The sequence below is a fragment of the Capricornis sumatraensis genome, unplaced genomic scaffold, assembly GCF_032405125.1.
Source record: "Capricornis sumatraensis isolate serow.1 unplaced genomic scaffold, serow.2 scaffold3, whole genome shotgun sequence".
Classification (NCBI taxonomy): domain Eukaryota; kingdom Metazoa; phylum Chordata; class Mammalia; order Artiodactyla; family Bovidae; genus Capricornis; species Capricornis sumatraensis.
In genome coordinates this window covers 7,196,864-7,220,082 of record NW_027184614.1, presented here as the reverse complement: position 1 = coordinate 7,220,082, position 23,219 = coordinate 7,196,864, and the positions used below count along the sequence as shown (strand labels likewise).

At 39.8% G+C, this 23,219-nt stretch overlaps 1 protein-coding gene across 1 annotated transcript in view; it reads right to left on the bottom strand.

Moving 5' to 3' along the window:
* Positions 1-6,372: 6,372 nt before the first annotated feature.
* LOC138072337 (carboxypeptidase E) overlaps positions 6,373-23,219 on the bottom strand; it is a 149,080-nt gene continuing 132,233 nt past the window's right edge. Inside the window, exons 7-9 of the mRNA XM_068963445.1 lie at positions 13,726-13,825; positions 8,555-8,673; positions 6,373-6,471 (exon numbers count right to left, since the gene is read on the bottom strand). Coding sequence (XP_068819546.1) covers positions 6,373-6,471; positions 8,555-8,673; positions 13,726-13,825 — 318 coding nt within the window. The remainder of the gene's footprint in view (positions 6,472-8,554; positions 8,674-13,725; positions 13,826-23,219) is intronic.

The window sequence follows — 23,219 nt, the reverse complement described above, 5'->3', positions numbered from 1 at the left end:
TACTGTGTTGCCATAATAACACCTAGTTCTACCTGAAGTTAACTATTCTCAAACCTTGAGTTAACCTATGTATTCTTCTTATGGAAATGTTTGTCTTAAGCTATGTTAATGTACTATGCATTTACCCCAGACTCTGTCTTCAAGTAGGTTCCCCCTAATGACTCAGAACCTACTTGACAAACCATTATGTTATACTCAGATATTGTTCCCCTAATCTATGTAATCAAAACTATTTGTATGGTAACCTGCTCTTCTACAAGATCCAAGTCACTCGTTTTATGGCCCAGGATGAATCACCTGGTGCCAAGATTATCCCAAAATACATCTTATGGATGAGGGGCCTGGTGCCATTCTGAGTTTTAAGACATCCCTTTCTTTCATTAACAGACTGCTAATGACTATATAACATACAGCTGAAGACTAGTAGGGGGGTACTCTTTCTGCCCCCTTCTGATGCCTATGTCAGAAGCTTTCTCTATCTCCTTTATACTTTAATAAAACTTTATTCCACAAAAGCTCTGAGTGATCAAGCCTTGTCTCTGGACCTGATTGAATTCTTCTTCTCCAGAGGCCAAGAATCCTGGCATCTTTTCGTGGGTCAGCAACAACCTTTCAGGTTTAAAGCGAAGAATGCTGCACCACCGCTGCTCTAATCTTCTCTGCATGCATGCCAGCATGCTAAGTCGCTTCAGTCATATCTGACTCTTTGCAACCCTGTGGACTGCAACCTGCCAGGCTCCTCTGTCCATGGAATTCTCCAGGCAAGAATACTAGAGTAAGTTGCCATGCCTTTCTCCAGGGACCAGACCCCAAATTCCACAGCCACATTTCACGTCATCAGATGAGCCAGGGCAGCAACTGCACAGAGCCCTCCTGGTCAGGCTCAACATTTTCCCTCACCATCTTGCTCTTCAAATTTAAAGTTTAAAATAAACACAGAGGAAAAGCTGCAGGTATGTTTCTGGCGTGAAGGATAGCTATGGGCAAATGACTGTGGCCAGTTCCTTGCAGACTGTTTCATTGCAAGGGCAGATGAGAAGGTAACAGGCAGGAAGGCTAGGGGTCCCCAGGTGGAGAAAATAGGCTGCAAGTGTCAGACTTTTTTTCCCTCTCTCTTAAGTGGCAGGAAAAAACAAACTACAAGTGTCAGATTTTTTTTTTTTTTCCTTTGTGTCCAATATGCTACTGGAGATCAGTGGAGAAATAACTCCAGAAAGAATGAAGGGATAGAGCCAAAGCAAAAACAATACCCAGCTGTGGATGTGACTGGTGATAGAAGCAAGGTCCGATGCTGTAAAGAGCAATATTGCATAGAAACCTGGAATGTCAGGTCCATGAATCAAGGCAAATTGGAAGTGGTCAAACAAGAGATGGCAAGAGTGAACGTCAACATTCTAGGAATGAGCGAACTAAAATGGACTGGAATGGGTGGATTTAATTCAGATGACCATTATATCTACTACTGTGGGCAGGAATCCCTCAGAAGAAATGGAGTAGCCATCATGGTCAACAAAAGAGTCCGAAATGCAGTACTTGGATGCAGTCTCAAAAACGACAGAATGATCTGTTCGTCTCCAAGGCAAACCATTCAATATCATGATAATCCAAGTCTATGGCCCAACCAGTAACGCTGAAGAAGCTGAAGTTGAACGGTTCCATGAAGACCTAGAAGACCTTTTAGAACTAACACCCAAAAAAGATGTCCTTTTCATTATAGGGGACTGGAATGCAAAAGTAGGAAGTCAAGAAAAACCTGGAGTAATGGGCAAATTTGGCCTTGGAATGCAGAATGAAGCAGGACAAAGACTAACAGAGTTTTGCCAAGAAAATGCACTGGTCATAGCAAACACCCTCTTCCAACAACACAAGAGAAGACTCTACACATGGACATCACCAGATGGTCAACACTGAAATCAGATTGATTATATTCTTTGCAGCCAAAGATGGAGAAGCTCTATACACTCAGCAAAAACAAGATTTCGACCTGACTGTGGCTCAGATCATGAACTCCTTATTGTAAAATTCAGACTTAAATAGAAGAAAGTAGGGGAAACCAGGTACGACCTAAATCAAATTCCTTATGACTATACAGTGAAAGTGACAAATAGATTCAAGGTATTAGATCTGATAGACAGAGTGCCTGAAGAACTCTGGACAGAGGTTCATGACGTTGTACAGGAGGCAGGAATCAAGAACATCCCCAACAAAAAGAAATGCAAAAGGCAAAATGGTTGTCTGAGGAGGTCTTACAAACTGATATGAAAAGAAGAGAAGTGAAAGGCAAAGGTAAAAAGGAAAGATATACCCATTTGAATGCGGAGTTCCAAAGAAGAGTAAGGAGAGATAAGAAAGCCTTCTTCGGTTATCAATGCAAAGCAACAGAGGAAAACAATAGAATGGGAAAGACTAGAGATCTCTTCAAGAAAATTAGAGATACCAACGGAAATTTTCAAGCAAAGATAGGCACAATAAAGGACAGAAATGGTATGGACTTAACAGAAGCAGAAAATATTGAGAAAAGGTGGCAAGAATATGCAGAACTACACAAAAAGATCTTCATGACCCAGATGATCATGATGGTGTGATCACTTACCTAGAGCCAGACATCCTGGAGATCAAGTGGGTCTTAAAAAGAATCACTACAAACAAAGCTAGTGGTGGTGATGGAATTCCAGTTGAGCTATTACAAATCATCAAATATGATGCTGTAAAAGCACTGCACTCAATATGCTAGCAAATTTGGAAAACTCAGCAATGGCCACAGGACTGGAAAAGGTCAGTTTCATTCCAATCCCAAAGATAGGCAATGTCAAAGAATGCTGAAACTGCCGCATAATTGTATTCATCTCACATGCTAGCAGGAGAAGGCAATGGCAACCCACTCCAGTACTCTTTCCTGGAAAATCCCATGGACAAAGGAGCCTGGTAGGCTGCAGTCTATGGGGTCGCTAAGAGCCGGACATGACTGAGTGACTTCTCTTTCACTTTTCACTTTCCTGCATTGGAGAAGGGAATGGTAACCCACTCCAGTGTTCTTGCCTGGAGAATCCCAGGGACGAGGGAGCCTGGTGGGCTGCCATCTCTGGGGTCGCACAGAGTCAGACACGACTGAAGTGACTTAGCAGCAGCAGCAGCACATGCTAGCAAAGTAATGCTCAAAATTCTCCAAGCCAGGCTTCAGCAATACATGAACTGTGAATTTCCACATGTTCAAGCTGGATTTAGAAAAGGTAGAGGAACCAGAGATCAAATTGACATCTATTGGATCGTCAAAAAAAGAAATTTCCAGAAAAACATCTACTCCTTCTTTATTGACTACACCAAAGCCTTTGATTACTTGGATAACAATAAACTGTGGAACATTCTTAAAGAGATGGGAATACCAGACCACCTGACCTGCCTCTTGAGAAATCTGTATGCAGGTCAGGAAGAAACAGTTAGAACTGGACATGGAACAACAGACTGGTTCCAAATAGGAAAAGAAATACGTCAATGCTGTATGTTATCACCCTGCTTATTTAACTTATGTGCAGAGTACATCATGAGAAATGCTGGACTGGATGAATCAAGATTGCTGGGAGAAATATCAATAACCTCAGATATGCAGATGCTGCTGCTGCTAAGTTCCTTCAGTCGTGTACTACTCTGTGAGACCCCATAGACAGCAGCCCACCAGGCCCCCCTGTCCCTGGGATCCTCCAGGCAAAAATACTGGAATGGGTTGCCATTTCCTTCTCCAATGCATGAAGGTGAAAAGTGAAAGTGAATTTGCTCAGTCATGTCCAAATCCTAGCAACACCATGGACTACAGCCTACCAGGCTCTTCTGTCCATGGGATTTGCCAGGCAAGAGTACTGGAGTGGGTTGCTATTGCCTTCTCCAGATATGCTGATGACACCACTGTTGTGATAGAAAGTGAAGAACTAAAGACCCTCTTGATGAAAGTGAAAGAGGAGAGTGAAAAAGCTGGGTTAAAACTCAACATTCAGAAAACTAAGATCATGACATCTGGTCCCATCACTTCATGGCAAATAGATGGGGAAACAGTGGAAACAGTGATGGACTTTATTGGGGGGGGGCTCCAAAATCACTGCAGATGGTGACTGCAGTCATGAAATTAAAAGACACTTGCTCTTTGGAAGAAAAGTTATGACCAACCTAGACAGCATATTAAAAAGCAGAGTCATTACTTTGCCAACAAAGGTCCATCTAGTCAAAGCTATGGTTTTTCCTGTAGTTATGTATGGATGTGAGAGTTGGACTATAAAGAAAGCTGAGTGCCAAAGAACTGATGCTTTTGAATTGTGGTGTTGGAGAGGATTCTTGAGACTCCCTTGGTCTGCAAAGAGATCCAACCAGTCCATCCATTCAGGAAATCAGTCCTGAATATTCATTGGAAGGACTAATGCTGGAGCTGAAACTCCATTACTTCGGCCACCTGATGTGAACAGCTGACTCATTTGAAAAGATCCTGATGCTGGGAAAGTTTGAGTGTGGGAGGTAAAGGGGATGACAGAGGATGAGATGATTGGATGGCATCACTGACTCACTGGACTGAGTTTGAGTAAACTCTGGGAGTTGGTGATGGACAGGGAGGCCTGGTATGCTACAGTCCATGGGGTTGCAAAGAGTCAGACACGACTGAGAGAGTGAACTGACTGAACTGAACTCATAGTCTAAGTATGGGTTTAACTTGCATTAAGAGGCCATCCCCGAATCTAGTCTAAAGCAAGTTGCTCTGACATTTCTCTTTATCCACACACTAGTCCTTCCTATCACTTTACTCATCACAATGCTTAATTACATGTTCATTTTCGTGTATATGTATTTAAAGTTTATCTCCACACCTGATCCATGGAATCACATTTTGACCACCAAAATAATATACACAGTACATGCAGTGCTTGCACTGTGCTTGGCATACAGCAGTCACTTAACAAATTTAAAATTATAGAAGATGAATCAATGAGAGGCTGCTCTCAAGGGAATACATTTTTTATCACGTGATCAAAACTGTAGACCAAAAATAATAGAGAATTAAATACATATCATAGGGATTTTTTAAAATTTTTATTCATTTAGAATGCAATTCTGGGACAATCTACAACCAAGAAAAACCCTACATTTTGAAGTAGTGTTAGCACACTGAATAATATAACACTATTGTGCCAATGTATACAAGCAAGAAATCAATTTCCACTCTTTTCATAAAACTTCTCACTAAACATTTACATTTTACTCCCATCAAGTAGACTTACCCTGGTGGCTCAGAGGGCAAAGCATCTGCCTACAGTGCAGAAGACCCGAGTTCAATCCCTGGGTTGGGAAGATCTCCTGGAGAAGGAAATGGCGACCCACTCCAGTACTCCTGCCTGGAGAATCCCATGGACAGAGGAGCCTGGTAGGCTACAGTCCATGGGGTCGCAAAGAGTTGGACACAACTGAACGACTTCACTTTCACTTTCCCAGCAAGAATGTGTTAACAAGATCATACTTCTATAGCTAGACAGCACACTACACAATGATGATTAATACAGGACTGTTTAAGTTTTGCAGTATAGTGCTGACAACTCAACCTGTAGCTGTTGACTTTTCCAATGGCTTCATTATGTGACACTGTCACCACTTACATTAATTAAAAGGACTCCCTATTTTTTCTTTTTTTTTTTTTTTTTAGCTTTTAGCTTTTATACTGTCAAAGTACCCCTTGTTTACTCTCCCCTTCTATCCATTGCACAGATGCTTTTTCAAATACATTTTCCTTTCTTTTTTAAGGATTTTAAAAAATTTTTACTTTATATTAGAGTATAGCTGATCAACAATGTTGTGATAGTTTCGGGTGTATGGCAAAGGGACTCAATCGTATATATATATATATATCCATTCTCTCCCAAATATCCCTCCCCTCCAGGCTGCCAGATAACACTAAGCAGAGTTCTCTGTACTGTACAGTAGGACCTAGTTGGTTATCCATTTTAAATATAGCAGTGTGTACATGCTGATCCCAGACTCCCTATCTCTTCTTCCCCTATGGCAACCATAAGTGGATTCACTAATTTTTAAAACCTAGAATTACTCAAAAAGTTCTATATTGTAAATAACATATGGAATATTGTATCTAAGCCTAAAATGGCAAAATCACTCAAACCTCTTCTACAGTCCTCTGTATCACATATATAGGAAAATGAATGCTATAGATCAAGTTCTTATATTTTAACCTAAGAGTCTATTTTAAGTAATATCTATTAATATTTAAATGATCAAAAATAAATCAATGTTAAATATTAACTGCACAAAATCTAAAAGAAAATGGCCACATTACATCATACTACATACATTATATAGATTAAAAGCAATTAATTAGAAGCTTTCTTAAAAGTTTAAAGTTTCTGACATCATCTTCCACCATTCCATTAATTCTTCCTTCTCTTCTTCTTTCCTTTCAGAAAATGACTCCAGTTCAAAATCAACCTAAAGGAGAAAATAAGAATATATTATTATCAAATTGATTATGTACTTTTAAAAACTAAAATTTAAAATGAACAGGTTTAAAGTTTATTAGAATAATCTCAATCTAGCCATCTGAATTAAAGTAAACCCTAAAAAATCTCTCATGATAACCAAAAAGATACTTTTAGGGAAAAAGAATATCAAAAGTCATTATGTTTGAAATGTGCTTTGATTTAATAAGGTCTCAAAGATTAAGACATGACTGAAGCAATTTAGCACATGCGCATGCCCAGTATTATTGGAAAGCAGATTATTTATAGGCAGATTTTTTAAAGGCAGTCTTTCCCCCATAAAAAGATGTAACTTCTTTCAGATCAACCCACCCTCTCCTCCCTCACCGTGTCCAAAAGTCAGTTCTTTATGCCTGTCTCCTTTGCTGCCCTGCAAGTAGGATCATCAGTTCTATCTTTCTAGATTCCACGCTGCTACTGCTAAGTCGCTTCGGTAGTGTCCGACTCTGTGCGACCCCATAGACGGCAGCCCACCAGGCTCTGCCGTCCCTGGGATTCTCCAGGCAAGAACACTGGAGTGGGTTGCCATTTCCTTCTCCAATGCATGAAAGTGAAAAGTGCGAGTGAAGTCACTCAGTCGTGTCCGACTCTTAGTGACTCCATGGACTGCAGTCCACCAGGCTCCTCCGTCCATAGGATTTTCCAGGCAAGAGTAGTGGAGTGGGGTGCTATTGCCTTCTCTGTTCTAGATTTCATATATGTGCATTAGTATATATTGTCTTTCTCTTTTTAACTTACTTCACTCTGTCTATGGCTGATTAATACTGATGTATGGCAGAAACCATCACAATATTGTAAAGTAATTATCCTCTAATTAAAAATAAAAAATTTAAAAAAAAAAAACATAGCTTTTACAGGGTTCTGTTTTCCAGAATCTTGCATCTGTGAAAGAACTGATGGAAATACATACACCACCAAACCACCATGAAGATCAGTAACCCAGGAACTCAATTCGCCTATAGACTGGGCATCCTCATCAGGTCTATGGAGAATTCATACATTTTTCCACAAAGGACTATTTAAAATATGCAAGCTATTTGGGCCCATGAGATAGCCATGCTCCATTCCACATGGAGCTAAGAGCTCTTTGATTCTGCTACTCAAGCCCATGGTTATTTAATAATGTGACTACTCAAAACCTCTTTGAATTAACACACAGCAGAAAGGCCAAGGGTCAAAATAGTTGAAATCTTTTATAACCTGACTCTGAAGGCACATTTTTCCAGGATTTATTTGTTCAAATTTACCTCCTGATTTTAATACATATCCAGCCTAATAAACACATACAATCAAAACCAAAGGATCACTTGAAAACCCAAGATATTTAGCTTGCAAAACCAAGCATTTATACTCCAAACTTTGGGTATATAACCAAAAATACAATAGATTCTTTTCAAGTAAGGCTTTTAATTGGAAATCCTGTAGGCCATTCCATAGTAATATTTTACAAGGATAATAGTAAAATCATGCTCTATGAGATTTTTGGTCTCATCACCATTACCCTTAGTAGTAAAGTATCAATAAATGTCGTCTACTTAAATAAGTATCATTTTTTATAGTTCTTATCATAGAGGACCTGACTTTGCTAATAGTATGTGCTTAATAGATGTTTAGTTAGTACCTAAAATTACATTGCAGGCCTAATTTATTTTTCAAAATACTTATAGAGTAAGGTATGATACTAGCTGTTAGGGATAAAAAGATAAATCAAACAGAACATTATTTACATATAAATCATGATCAGCAAATAAAACTAATTTTTTTAAGTTTTATTTAATTTTTTGTGCATCTCTCCAGAAATTGAGAAATGGTAACAGAGTTTCACATTGAGTGGTATTAAATTAAACACTGAGCCTTTGGGCAAGTCACTTAACTTTTCAAGGCCTCAGTTTTCTCATCTTTTAACAGATGGAAAACAGGGTAATAATAACTCTACTTCATAGAGTTATTATGAAAGCTAAATATAATGATTTAAATATGCTTGACCCATGGTAAGTGTTTAATAAATTTTAGCTATTATCATGATCACTTACCCTGACAGCAGGGCTATAAGGAACTGCCACTTTCTTTGCTATTGCCAGATAGCCTGGCGCTGAGGCTGTAAGTTTATAGTTTCCAGGAACGAGCAATCTCCAGTAATCACCATCCTTTGCTGTGGGGAACAGAATATCAAGTCACAGGCACATATGAGAAATTCATAGTTATGCCACCTAAATTCATTTTTTATTCTCTGTCTTTAGATATTTATAGAATTTAATGAAATTCCATTAAAAAGAGTATGACACTCTCTAGAAGGCATCATTTCTTGTAGCAGTTTTACAGATAATAATGTTATTTAATCAATCTTCTAATATAATGAATCATCATATTCACATCAGAAATAACACAGATTAATGGATATTCTCAAGTCCCCAAGCTGCTGGCACCATAATTTGATTCTTGCTGTGAAGATCTGAAGATCTGAGAATCTAGGTCAGTATCTCACGAAGTGTGACCTGATGGCACCTCTTTGGAAATCCTGAGGGACATGTTAGAATTTAGATTTCAAAAGACAAAACAGCTGGCATGCTTTCTAGGATTGCATTTTCAACCAGCTTTCCAGAGGATTTCTAAGCAGAGTTGTGTTCCTGTACCTCCATCCTCTTTTTGAGCAGCTTAGGTTCCCAGATCCCCTAGTCATCCACTCACATGTCTCCTTCAACTGATGTGCTGTTCCCCGCCTGCTTATATGCTTGGCAAGCCATCAGCACTGGAAAACACCCACCCCTCTACACTCTGCCTGCCTCTGTGGCTGCAAGGGACTGGGGAAAACACACACCGATGATGAGCTGTCCCCTGTCTACAAACACAAGGCCCTGGTCCTGCCCTGTTTTCCTCCCAAGTCCTTTCACTTTCCTGTTTCTTAGATTAGTGCACATCAATCACCTGAGAGACAGTAAGGAGCAAATTCTAATTCCCTAGATCTGGGATGAGGCCTGAGATTCTGCATTTCTAGCTAGTTCCAGGTGATTGCTGAATTCAGTCTTGGTAGGGGCCACACTGAATAGCAAGGTCCAAGTGGAATTTTCCCTTTTCCTAACACCTGTACTGCATCTTCTTCATCCTCACTCTTAGTTGATGCTTCACATTATATTAATATTTCACTGTGAATATGGAAACCATCAGAAAAAAAATAAACTCCCATCACCATCTCTTCTCCTTTATGAACTCTACATTTCCTTTAACCTAGTGTCGCATTTCTCTTCTTCACTTTACAGCAAAAGTTCTAGAAAGACTTGTCAATACTCTCCATTTCAGGCTCTGTCCTCCTTCTCCACAGTCCACTGAAATAGACTCATCAAGACTCCACACTGCCTCATTCAAATGTGCATCTTTCCTGACACTTCACATTTCATCTCTCCTGAAATACTTTCAGGTTTCCCAGACGAGGCACTACATTTTTTCTCCAGCTTTGACTCCACTGCCCCATTGCTTGTTTCTCCTTACTACCCTATGCTGCCCTTGAAAAACTGCAGTGTCAAGGGAGAAACAAGACGGCAGAGGAGTAGATGGAGGTGGAGTACATCTCTCTTCACGGATACATCAGGAATACACCTTCAGACACAGAAGTGCATCTAGAACACCAGCTGAGAGTGGACAGGAGTACCCGACCAGTGGAAAAGAATATAAAGAACCACAAAACTCGGTAGGATGAAGGAACTAGGGGAGAAAACAGGAATGTTAGTAGGACTGGACCTGCCTTTGGTGGGTGGGGGAACTGAAGCAGGGGTCCAATCCCCACATTGGGGCAATTGTCTGAGTCAGAGGAGAAACATTTAAGGCTGAGAGTGAAACCGCTGATCTGTGACAGCCTAAATGGAATGAGAATCAGACAGTCCTTGCCACAGCCATTCATACCCCGGGCAGGAATGCTGGTCTCCTGGAAGGGGCAGCTGCCGGGAGCTGGAGTTTAGGGATTGTGGAGCAATCCCAGGGTAAAGGCTGCTGTTGACTGCAAAGAGATAGATTGAGGGGATGTGAAGGAGGAGATAGTGGTGGGAAATGCCAGTAGAAGAAAGCCAAGCAGCCATGGAAGCAAGGCGATACTGCTGAGTCACATGTACGGGGTGGAGCCATCATCATACCCTCTCTCTCCCTGCATGCCAGGATTGGCAGCTGAACAACAGAGTGGCTGGCCCATCAAATGCCTGACTGCACTGAACTACAGAGTAGGACCCCACACAGGGTACTCCTTTCAGTGACTGATGCGCCAAACTACAGAGTAGGAGCCCACTCAGGTGCCCCTTTAAGTGTCCCATGTGCCGGTCAGGGGGGCCCTTCTATGTGCTTGACACGCCAAACAACAGAGAAGGACCCCAGGCAAAGGAGCCCTCTAAGTGCTCGAATGGGTGGACCTGTGAAGAAAGACTGTCCAAAGAGGCCTTCCGATCACCAGCTACAAGAGGCTCGAAAAAGACTCTGATAGGGCCATATCTCCTGCAGCGGAAGCAGTCTGTGTTCCTGCACACTTGGCGCCGCCGGGGTCCCCGAAACCCAAGCAACTGCACCATGTTCATGCTCAATTCTCACAGGGGAAGAGATGCCACAGGCAAAAAAATAGTCTTGCATTTATGCGCGCAGGGTCACTTCGGTCGTGTCCGACTCTTTGTGACCCTGTAGACTGTGGTCAAAATAGAGAGCCCAGAAAAAAACCTATGCACCTATGGGTACCTTATTTTTGACAAAGGAAGCAAGAATATACAATGGGGCAAAGACAGCCTCTTCAATAAATGGTGCTGGGAAAACTGGACAGCTTCATGTAAAAGAATGAAATTAGAACACTTCCAAACACCATACACAAAGATAAACTCAAAATGGGTTAAAGACCTAAATGTAAGACCAGAAACTATAGAACTCTTAGAGGAAAACATAGGCAGAATACTCAATGACATAAATCAAAGCAAGATCCTCTATGACCCACTTCCTAGAGTAACAGAAATAAAAACAAAAGTAAACAAGTGGGACCTGATTAAACTTAAAAGCTTTTATACAGCAAAGGAAACTATAAGCAAGGTGAAAAGACAACACTCAGAATGGGAGAAAACAATAGCAAGTGAAACAACTGACAAAGGATTAATTTCCAAAATATACAAGCAGCTCATACAACTCAATGCCAGAAAAACAAACAACCCAATCAAAAAGTGGGAAAAAGACCTAAACAGACATTTCTCCAAAGAAGACATACAGATGGCTAACAAACACATGAAAAGATGCTCAATATTGCTTATTATTAGAGAAATGCAAATCAAAACTACAATGAGATATCACCTCACAAAAAGCCTACAAACAATAAATGCTGGAGAGAGTGTGGAGAAAAGGGAACGCTCTTGTACTTTTGCTGGGAATGTAAATTGATACAGCCACTATGGAAGACGGTATGGAGATGCCTTAAAATAAACTAGGAGTAAAACCACCATATGACCCAGCAATCCCACTTCTAGGCATATGCCCCGAGGAAACCAAAATTGAAAGAGAAACATGTATCTCATCATTCATTGCAGCACTATTTACAATAGCTAGAACATGGAAGCAACCTAGATGTCCATCGACAGATGAATGGATAAAGAAGTTGTGGTACATATACACAATGGAATATTACTCAGTCATAAAAAGGAATGCATTTGAGTCAGTTTTAATGAGGTGGATGAACCTAGAACATATACAGAATGAAGTGAGTTAGAAAAAGAAAGATGAATACCTTATATTAATGCATATATATGGAATCTAGAAAAATGGTACTGAAGAATTTATTTACAGGGCAACAGTGGAGAAACAGACATAGAGAATAGACTTATGGACGTGGGGACAGGGGAGAAGAGGGTGAGATGTATGTTAAGAGTAACATAGAACTTACATTACCATATGTAAAATAGTCAATGGGAATTTGCTGTATGGCTCAGGAAACTCAAACAGGGGCTCTGTATCATCCTCGCAGGGTGGGATGGGGAGGGAGGTAGGAGGGAGTTTCAAAAGGGAGGGGATATATGTATTCCTATGGCTGATTCATGTTGAGGTTTGACAGAAAACAGCAAAATTCTGTAAAGCAATTATCCTTCAATAAAAAAATAAATTAATTTTTTAAAAAAAGCTACAGTCCCAGAACCTGCTCCTCAGATTTCATTCCTTTCTACTTATTTATACTGCCAATGTGAGATTTTCCTAAAATTTTCACATCTGGAATGCAGAGAAAATAATGTTTATATGTTACTAAGGTTAACAAAAGCAGTTGCTTGTGGCCATAGGGTGCATGGCCTAGGTCCTTCAAGAAGTCCCGCCCCGGGGGTGAAAGGAGCAAAAATTTGGCACAGGTTCTGGCATATTGGTCCAGAAGGTAGGCTGGCACTTCACCAGGTGTTGATAAGCATTGCTGTTTGAATAAATAAATGGATTTTTAGAAAACAAATATTCAAGATTAAAAAATACAAATTATAAATGTGAGGTTAAATAAGAGTTAAGGACATAGGATGTTTGGGAACTAATTTAAAGGTTAACTAATGCTAAGGTCTTGAAACATGTAGAGTTTATAGCTAAAAAGATAGTGTTGTTTTTGATAAGATACAAACAAATGAGAATTACACTAAAATGAGTTGGAGAGGTGTTTATTAACAGGAGTAGATAGGTTTGCCAGAAAAACACATCATTTCCCCCAAACTAGGAAAATGGAAAGAAGGTTTTAAACCTAGAAATAACTAACATCAACTTCAATCCTGTAAGGTCCTTTTCAGCCTTGGATATATCTGGCTTTATGATACAGATTAAATGAAGAAATGGATGGGACATCCTGGACAACAAAACACAGGCAGTTACCCTCCTTCCTACTCTTCTGCTCCTTCCTGAGTTTCACCAATTAACAGCTCTTTAGAATCTCTTCTTAGGAGAGATCATTAAGAGACAGCATTTTAATTCCAGCTGGTTCATCTTCCTTTGCCTTGACAACTGCAAAGAGTCTCACAGACAGCCCTGCCTCACAGCCCTCCTAAGTAACTGCCTGACTTGTTCCCCAGATAAAAATTTAACTAGATCAAAGCTGGAGAGAGACAATGTAAAGAGACACGAGGTATTTCATTGCTTTGCATAGAACAGTATAAGAATGTAAGTAGGCTAAGAAGTAGCCACGGTCTCATATGCAATACTAGAGCCTCTGATCACAGCAAAGAACACCCACCAGATGTGACATCATGGTCTATTCCTTCCACAGAGATGGTGGCATTAGCAATTGGGTTACCCTGAAGATCTCGGACAAATCCTTTAACTCCTCGGTGTATCTGTGATGGTCAAGAATAACAACAACAACAAAAATTTGTATTAGAAACAACCTAAAAACATGCTTCTTATCAAACATCTCCTTATTTTCTAGCAAAATACTGCAGATTCCTATTGTTTAGGAATCAAAACAAGCTCAAAAAGTCACTGAATTTTGTGTACATTCTTTACTCTGCTTTTTCTCAAGTAGACAAATGAGAAGTAACCCCTGGAAAATTGATATCTTATTCTGAGTCAAATAAGACTTTGAAGTACCTTCCAAACCACCAAAACAAACAAACAAACAAAAACCTGTCAATGTGTAAAACAGTTCTGGTCTGAACATATTCCATTGCTTTCTATTTTAAATTTGGTTAATTATGTATACTTTATATGTCATGTATCATTTAACAAGATATCACATTATAGCCCTTCAATACTTGTTCCTTATAGATAAAAGGATATATATACTGTGAATATTTTTGCATTAAACCCACTAATAATATTATTTTGGTTGAAAAATCACTGCATGAAAAGTCAGTGAACTTACTAACTGAAAACTGGGTTTATTAATAAAAAAGATTTTATGTCGAGAACAAGCTATTGAATTAAGTTGCTGTCATCAAAACAACTTTATTTCTAAATGATAATTCAACTAAGTCAACATATATTTGAAGTAAAGGAGGGTCACTTAAGGTCTTTGAGAAAGTACTGCTTCTGGAATATCAAATGATAATCTATCAATCTTGATAATTTAGCAAAACACCATCCACACTACCCCAGTTGCTCTTCACTCATATGACCCCAGAAAATGAATTTTCTTTTGCTATTGATGATATTTACATATTTTCCTACAGAAAGTAGAATAAATCTCATGTGTCCCCTTCTCATTGGAGAGTAAATATGGCAGTGGTACAATGTTTTATCAAAGAGATACCCTTTGTATACTAATAAAATTTTTTGAATTTGTTATTTAAAAAAATAAAAATAAAACTCTTTATAACACATAATTCTTTTCTCCAAACACAATTTACTCGTGATAAAAAAGTGATACAGGGACTTTCTGGGTGTTTCAGTGGCTAAGACTGTGTGCTTTCAATGCAGGAGGCCTGAGTTTGATCCCTGGTCAGAGAACTAGATCCCACATGCCACAACTAAAAAATCCTGCATGCCGAAGATTGAAAATCCTATGTGCTAAAACTAAGATCCAATGCAGCCAAATAAATAAACATTTTTTAAGTGATACATTTGCAGTAATAATAATAATTTTAATGGCAACCAGTAAAGTGAGAAGAGAGTAAACACATTTTTAAAACAAAAAGATATTTTTAATCTTTTCCCCAAGACTCACCTATGGATTAGCCAGCCAAAATTGAATGAGACTGAAATTTAGCTACTGGAAACAAGAGAAGTTAGCTTTCTGAATGAAATTCACATGGTAAAAGTATTAGAAAAATTGTAAAGATCAATTTATTCATCTTGGGGCATTATAATCCTGATATATAAGTTTAAAATTTCCTTGTCATTGCAAAAATAAATCAATCACTTCAAAAACATATAATTCACCTACATTAGGTATAAATATACCCATTAATATTCATAATTGTACGTTTTTCTGCTTCTGCAACCCAACACTTAAATTACAGTATGTGATTAACAAATAGTTATGTTAGGTAGGAAATTAGGCATGAGCAACAAGCGGTGGCCTAGCTGAAAAGCACGCAAGCTGATCTCCAAACCCCATCCTAAACACATGCAGGAGAGCTCACAGATATGCTACAAAAATAACTACAGTGATTTTTCCAACTTCTGCACATGCACCCTAGGCACACAGTGAATACAAACTAACCACAGGGGCTTCTTCAAGTAATCTTAAACAGCTAGGAGCCCATTAAGGACTCATAAATACTCATAATATGTATGGATTTATGGATTCTTACATAGTCATAAATATGTATGTGTTCATATATACATATATTTGATTATACAAACTGAATGATGGGAAAGACATGCACAACAGAGACTATTGCTGTGTAACTTGCAAGTGTCAATTGGCCTTGAGTGTATGCCCTTTCCTGATAGGTGGTGAGTACAGGTCCTATTTTGCACAGGACAGAACCAAGAGGAAGAGACAGGAAGTATAACAGGATAAGCCAAGAGGGATTGTTATGACTCCTTTGGGATTGGCCTACTGCCACGTCTCTTTAATAAAAGTTCTGTCTGCTTGAGCTATAACTGGACTGTAACTTGTCTGTTGTTTCAAACCCTTTAGTCCATCATTCTAAATCTTTGTTGCTATGAGACAAGAATCGAGGGTGACAAATAAAGCAACTTCTTCAGTTCAGTTCAGTCGCTCAGTCTGCGACCCCATGAACTGCAGCACGCCAGGCCTCCCTGTCCATCACTAACTCCCGGAGTTCACTCAGACTCACGTCCATCGAGTCAGTGATGCCATCCAGCCCTCTCATCCTCAGTTGTCCCCTTCTCCTCCTGCCCCCAGTACCTCCCAGCATCAGAGTCTTTTCCAATGAGTCAACTCTTGGCATGAGGTAGCCAAAATATTGGAGTTTCAGCTTTAGCATCATTCCTTCCAAAGAAATCCCAGGGCTGACCTCCTTCAGAATGGACTGGTTGGATCTCCTTGCAGTCCAAGGGACTTTCAAGAGTCTTCTCCAACACCACACTTCAAAAGTATCAATTCTGTGGTGCTCAGCCTTCTTCACAGTCCAACGCTCACATCCATACATGACTACTGGAAAAACCATAGCCTTGACTAGATGGACCTTAGTTTGCAAAGTAATGTCTCTGCTTTTGAATATGCTATCTATGTTGGTCATAAGTTTTCTTCCAAGGAGCAAACATCTTTTAATTTCACGGCTGCAGTCACCATCTGCAGTGATTTGGGAGCCCAACAAAATAAAGTCTGACACTGTTTCCACTGTTTCCCCATCTATTTCACATGAAGTGATGGGACCAGATGCCATGATCTTTGTTTTCTGAATGTTGAGCTTTAAGCCAACTATTTCGCTCTCCTCTGTCACTTTCATCAAGAGGCTTTTAGCTCCTCTTCACTTTCTGCCATAAGGGTGGTTTCATCTGCATATCTGAGGTTATTGATATTTCTCCTGGCAATCTTGATTCCAGTTTGTGTTTCTTCCAGCCCAGTGTTTCTCATGATGTACTCTGCATAGAAGTTAAATAAGCAGGGTGACAATATACAGCCTTGATGTACTCCTTTTCCTATTTGGAACCAGTCTGTTGTTCCATGTCCAGTTCTAACTGTTGCTTCCTGACCTGCATACAGATTTCTCAAGAGGCAGGTCAGGTGATCTGGTATTCCCATCTCTTTCAGACTTTTCCATAGTTTATTGTGATCCACACAGTCAAAGGCTTTGGCATAGTCAATAAAGAAGAAATAGATGTTTTTCTGGAACTCTCTTGCTTTTTCCATGATCTAGTAGATGTTGGCAATTTGATCTCTGGTTCCTCTGCCTTTTCTAAAATCAGCTTGAACATCAGGATGTTCACGGATCACATATTGCTGAAGCCTGGCTTGGAGAATTTTGAGCATTACTTTACCAGCATGTAAGATGAGTGCAGTTGTGTAGTAGTTTGAGCATTCTTTGGCAGTCCGTTTCTTTGGGATTGAGATGAAAACTGACCTTTTCCAGTCCTGTGGCCACTGCTGAGTGTTCCACATTTGCTGGCATATTGCACTTTCACAGCATCATCTTTCAGGATTTGAAATAGCTCAGCTGGAATTCCATCACCTCCACTAGCTTTGTTCGTAGTGATGCTTTCTAAGGCCCACTTGACTTCACATTCCAGGATGTCTGGCTCTAGATAAGTGATCACACCATCGTGATTATCCGGGTCATCAAGATCTTCTTTGTACAGTTCTTCTGTGTATTCTTGCCACCTCTTCTTAATATCTTCTGCTTCTGTTAGGTCCATGCCATTTCTGTCCTTTATCGAGCCCATTTTTGCATGAAATGTTCCCTTGGTATCTCAAATTTTCTTAAAGAGATGATGGTTAAATAAATAAATGTCTGATATACCAATTATGGAGCATTATTTTTCTGTTTGAAATTTTCCACTATAGGAGTAAATCTCAGTGGAAATGTTATGGGCTACCAGGACTCAACAGGAATGCAGACTGGAAAACACAGTCATTTTATGATGTTTGCAAAAGAAATCCCAGAAGTTTGTTAATAAATTTCACTCATATCTGGGGAAGTTATTTTACTACACTGTTATTCCTATAATTCTCCCTCCCCAGATTCCAAACATTTCAGTCAAGCAAGGCTAAAAAACAAAAAAATTAAATCTTCATTGTTGCTAGAATTGTTTAATGTCAATAACCCTCAAATCTTCAAATACTCCTGCCCTTCAAGGAGTGTGATTCAGTGTTGGGACTGAAAACTCATTTTTAACAATAATCTAGATGAGTCTGAGGCAAGTGCTCATGAACCATTCTTTGAAAAATTCTTTGGAAATTTTGAGAACTAGACAGTTCCATGGCTATTTCATAGGAGCTCTTTTTAGCAAACTATTTATGTTGATTAACTTTACAACTCCAGGTCCTAGAAACATCCTTTAAGGTTCGGCAAGAGATTTCTTCTCAACCAATCAATGAATTGGATCTCCTAATTACCAATAGTGTTTTGCCAAGAGAACGCACTGGTCATAGCAAATACCCTCTTTCAACAAGAAAAGAAGACTCTGCATATGGACATCACCAGATAGCCAACACCAAAATCAGATTGACTATATTCTTTGCAGCCAAAGATTGAGAAGCTCTATACAGGCAGCAAAAACAAGACCAGAGGTGACTGTGATTCAGATCATGAACTCCTTATGCTGTATTCAAACTTAAATAGGAGAAAGTAGGGAAAACCACTAGACCATTCAGGTATGACCTAAATCAAATCCCTTACGATTATACAGTGGATGTTAGAAATAGATTTGAGGGACTAGATTTGATAGACAGAGTGCTGATGAACTATAGATGGAGGTTCGTGACATTGTACAGGAGACAGGGATCAAGACCATCCCCATGGAAAAGAAATGCAAAAAAACAAAATGGCTGCTTGAGGAGGCCTTATAAATAGCTGTGAAATGAAGAGAAGCAAAAAGCAAAGGGGAAAAGTAAAGATATACCCATTTGAATGCAGAGTTCCAAAGAAGAGCAAGGAGAGATAAGAAAGCCTTCCTCAGTGATCAGTGCAAAGAAATAGAGGAAAACAACAGAATGGGAAAGACTAGAGATCTCTTCAAGAAAATTAGAGATGACAAGGGAAAGTTTCTTGCAAAGATGGGCTCGAAAAAGGACAGAAATTGTATGGACCTAAAAGAAGCAGAAGATATTAAGAAGAGGTGGCAAGAATACACAGAAGAACTGTACAAAAGAGATTTTTAAGACTCAAACGATCACAATGGTGTGATCACTCACCTAGAGCCAGACATCCTGGAATGTGAAGTCAAGTGGGCCTTAGAAAGCATCACTAAGCTAGTGGAGGTGATGGAATTCCAGTTTAGCTATTTCAAGTCCTAAAAGATGATGCTGTGAAAGTGCTGCACTCAATATGCCAGCAAATGTGGAAAACTCAGCAGTGGCCACAGGACTGGAAAAGGTCAGTTTTCATCCCAATCCCAAAGAAAGGCAATACCAAAGAATGCTCAAACTACTACACAACTGCACACATCTTACATGCTGGTAAAGTAATGCTCAAAATTCTCCAAGCCAGGCTTCAGCAATACATGAACCGTGAACTTTCACACGTTCAAGCTGGTTTTAGAAAAGCCAGAAGAACCAGAGATCAAATTGCCAACATCCACTGGATCATGGAAAAAGCAAGAGAGTTCCAGAAAAACATCTATTTCTTCTTTATTGACTATGCCAAAGCCTTTGACTGTGTGGATCACAATAAACGGTGGAAAATTCTGGGGGAATACCAGACTACCTGATGTGCCTCTTGAGAAACCTGTATGCAGGTCAGGAAGCAACAGTTAGAACTGGACATGGAAAAACAGACTGGTTCCAAATAGGAAAAGGAGTATGTCAAGGCTGTATATGGTCACCCTGCTTATTTAACTTCTATGCAGAGTACATCATGAGAAACGCTGGGCTGGATGAAGCACAGGCTATAACCAAGATTGCGGGGAGAAATACAATAACCTCATATGCAGATGACGCCACCCTTATGGCAAAAAGTGAAGAAGAAGTAAAGTGCTTCTTGATGAAAGTGAAAGAAGATGGTGAAAAAGTTGGCTTAAAGCTCAACATTCAGAAAAGAAAGATCATGGCATCCGGTCCCATCACTTTATGTGAAATAGATGGAGAAACAGTGGCTGACTTTATTTATTTTATTTTATTTTAGCTCCAAAATCATGCAGATGGTGATTGCAGCCATGAAATTAAAAGATGCTTGCTCCTTGGAAGGAAAGTTATGATCAACCTAGACAGCATATTAAAAAGCAGAGACATTACTTTGCCAACAAATGTCCATCTAGTCAAGGCTACGGTTTTTTCAGTAGTCAAGTATGGATGTGAGAGTTGGACTATAAAGAAAGCTGAGCACTGAAGAATTGATGCTTTTGAACTGTGGTGTTGGAGAAGACTCTTGAAAGTCCCTTGGACTGCAAGGAGATCCAACCAGTCCACCCTAAAGGAGATCAATCCTGAGTATTCATTGGAAGGACTGATGCTGAAGCTGAAACTCTGATATTTTGGCCACCTGATGCAAAGAGCTGACTCGTTTGAAAAGACCCTGATGCTGGAAAAGATTGACGGCAGGAGGAGAAGGGGATGACAGAGGATGAGATGTTTGGATGGCATCACCAACTCAATGGACATGAGTTTGGGTAGCCCTCGGGAGTTGGTGATGGACAGGGAGGCCTGGCATGCTGCAGTCCCTGGGGTCACAAAGAGTCAGACACGACTGAGTGACTGAATGAAATGAACGGAATCACCTATTTTCCATCTGTTATAAAACTAGTCAATGATTAGATTTTAGGCCCAAGTGTTCAATTATTAATCATCACCATATTGTTCCACTGTCGTGAAACAATTTCAACACAGAACTTCTGGAAGCCTTCACTGATATTCCACCAGCCTTTGATTCCCTAATCTGGAGTGTCCTTTGAGGCAAGCTGGTGTGTGTTCACTGCAAATACCAATCTTACTGCTTCCATACATTCTGTACAATAATAGTGATGTTACTCCAGGATGGGTCACAGGGATCTGTCGACAGATCAAATTTTCATTTCAGGAGGCATAAAACAGGACTGTATCATCTGATCCCTCTTCTTTTCAGCTGATTCTTATGTAAACTGATACAGCTTTTAGATTAATTAATGCACCTGCCACCATAAATATGCCAATCACTCTACTCTTTCTGATGGCACACATTTGGGTTTTGTTTTATAGTGCATTTTTTCTCAAGCACTAAGATAGGACTTCCTTGGTAGTTTAGTGGTTAAGAATCCATCTGCCAATCCAGGGAACATAGGTTCAACCCCTGGTCCAGGAAGATTCCACATGCCATAACCATGCACCACAGCAACTGAGCCTGGGCACCACAACTACTAAGCCTGTGCTCTAGAGCCCATGAGCCACAACTACTGAGCTTGCACACTCTAGAACCCATGCTCTGCAACCAGAGAAGACACCACAATAAGAAGTTTGCACACCACAACTAGAGAGTAGCCCCTACTCACTGCAACTAGAATAAGTTCATGTGAGGCAATGAAGGTTCATGTGCAGCAATGAAGATTCAGCACAGTCAACAATAAATAAATTAGAACTGAGAACTTAAATAGCAGCTGAACTTTTTCTTTTAATTCTTGACCGGATAATAATTTTACTGACATCAACTGTAGGGAATCCTAGAGCATAGCTCCAAGAAGCCTTTTCTGAACTGGCAGCACTGGCTTAAGGACCCTTCTGTGTACTGCTATTGCTCTTTATTTTAACATTTATCATCCTCTCTTGTAGTTAGGTATTGATATCTGAACTTAAGATGAAACACACTCTCTCCAGAGAGAGAGGGTGCCTAGGACATAAAAGTAGCTTAAATTTTTGCTGTAAAAATAAATAAATAAAACGAAAAGTATTGAATTAAGGAAGCATTCTTTGATATCTAAGCAAAGAACACACCAAATAGCCCCATCGTACTTACTCAGCCTACAACTTTACTTTTAAATTTTGCTCTTAAAATATCCATCCAAATATAGCTCTCCTCAAATGACATTCTACAAGGGTGCCCACTAAGATTTTTTTCAGAATCAACATAGCTAATTATCTTTAGCTTTATTGTTGAAAATATCTTTTTGTGTTAACATGCACTTTTATGTTAATTCTACTGACTGATACAAATCCTGTATAATGGATATTTTTTAATCACTGTCATCACTGTATCTATTCCATGATAATACCTTTTGGTAAGGTACATGTATACTTGTGGAGAAGGCAATGGCAACCCACTCCAGTACTCTTGCCTGGAAAATCCCATGGACAGAGACGCCTGGTAGGCTGCAGTCCATGGGGTCGCCAAGAGTCGGACACAACTGAGCGACTTCACTTTGACTTTTCATTTTCATGCGTTGGAGAAGGAAATGGCAACCCACTCCAGTGTTCTTGCCTGGAGAATCCCAGTGACGCGGGAGCCTGGAGGGCTGCCATCTATGGGGTTGCACAGAGTCGGACACAACTGAAGCGACTTAACAGCAGCAGCATGGATACTTGACAAGTGTAAAAGAATTCTTAAGCTGATTTCACATTTTTAATGCATTGGGTTCACGTGTATATGTTTCTATGTACCTGTGGGTGTGAGCTAAGTCACTTCAGTAGTGTCCTATTCTTTGCAACCCTATGGACTGTAGCCCACCAGGTTCCTCTGTCCTTGGAATTTCCCAAGCAAGAACACTGGAGTGGGTTACCATTCCCTTCTCCAGAGAATCTTCCTGATCCAGGGATCAAACTTGCATCTCTTATGTCTCCTGCATTGGCAAGCAGGTTCTTTACCACTAATGCCACCTGGGAAGCCCTTTTATATGTACATGTATGTGCAAATAGCTACTTATCTATATAATAGTATTTGTTTATATCAAATTAGTTTAAAAATCAGTCTATACTACCTGCCAATATATGAAACTAACATTACTCTCCCTGACTTTGGATGTAAATGGCCACATACAGAATGGAAAGTGAAACTGTCAAGGCACTGCAAGCAAAGAACAGAGTCCTTAGGTCTTTCCCAACAGTACTGCCCCTGGTGTCGGTCTCTACCTAGTACAGAGGGATGGGGTTAACAGGGAACTGGCCTGGATCAAGTCTGAACAGGTAGGTATTTTATTCTGACCCGTGGTGAGATTCTCCAAAATTCTGTACAGTGACTCTCTGCTAAAGATCTAAAT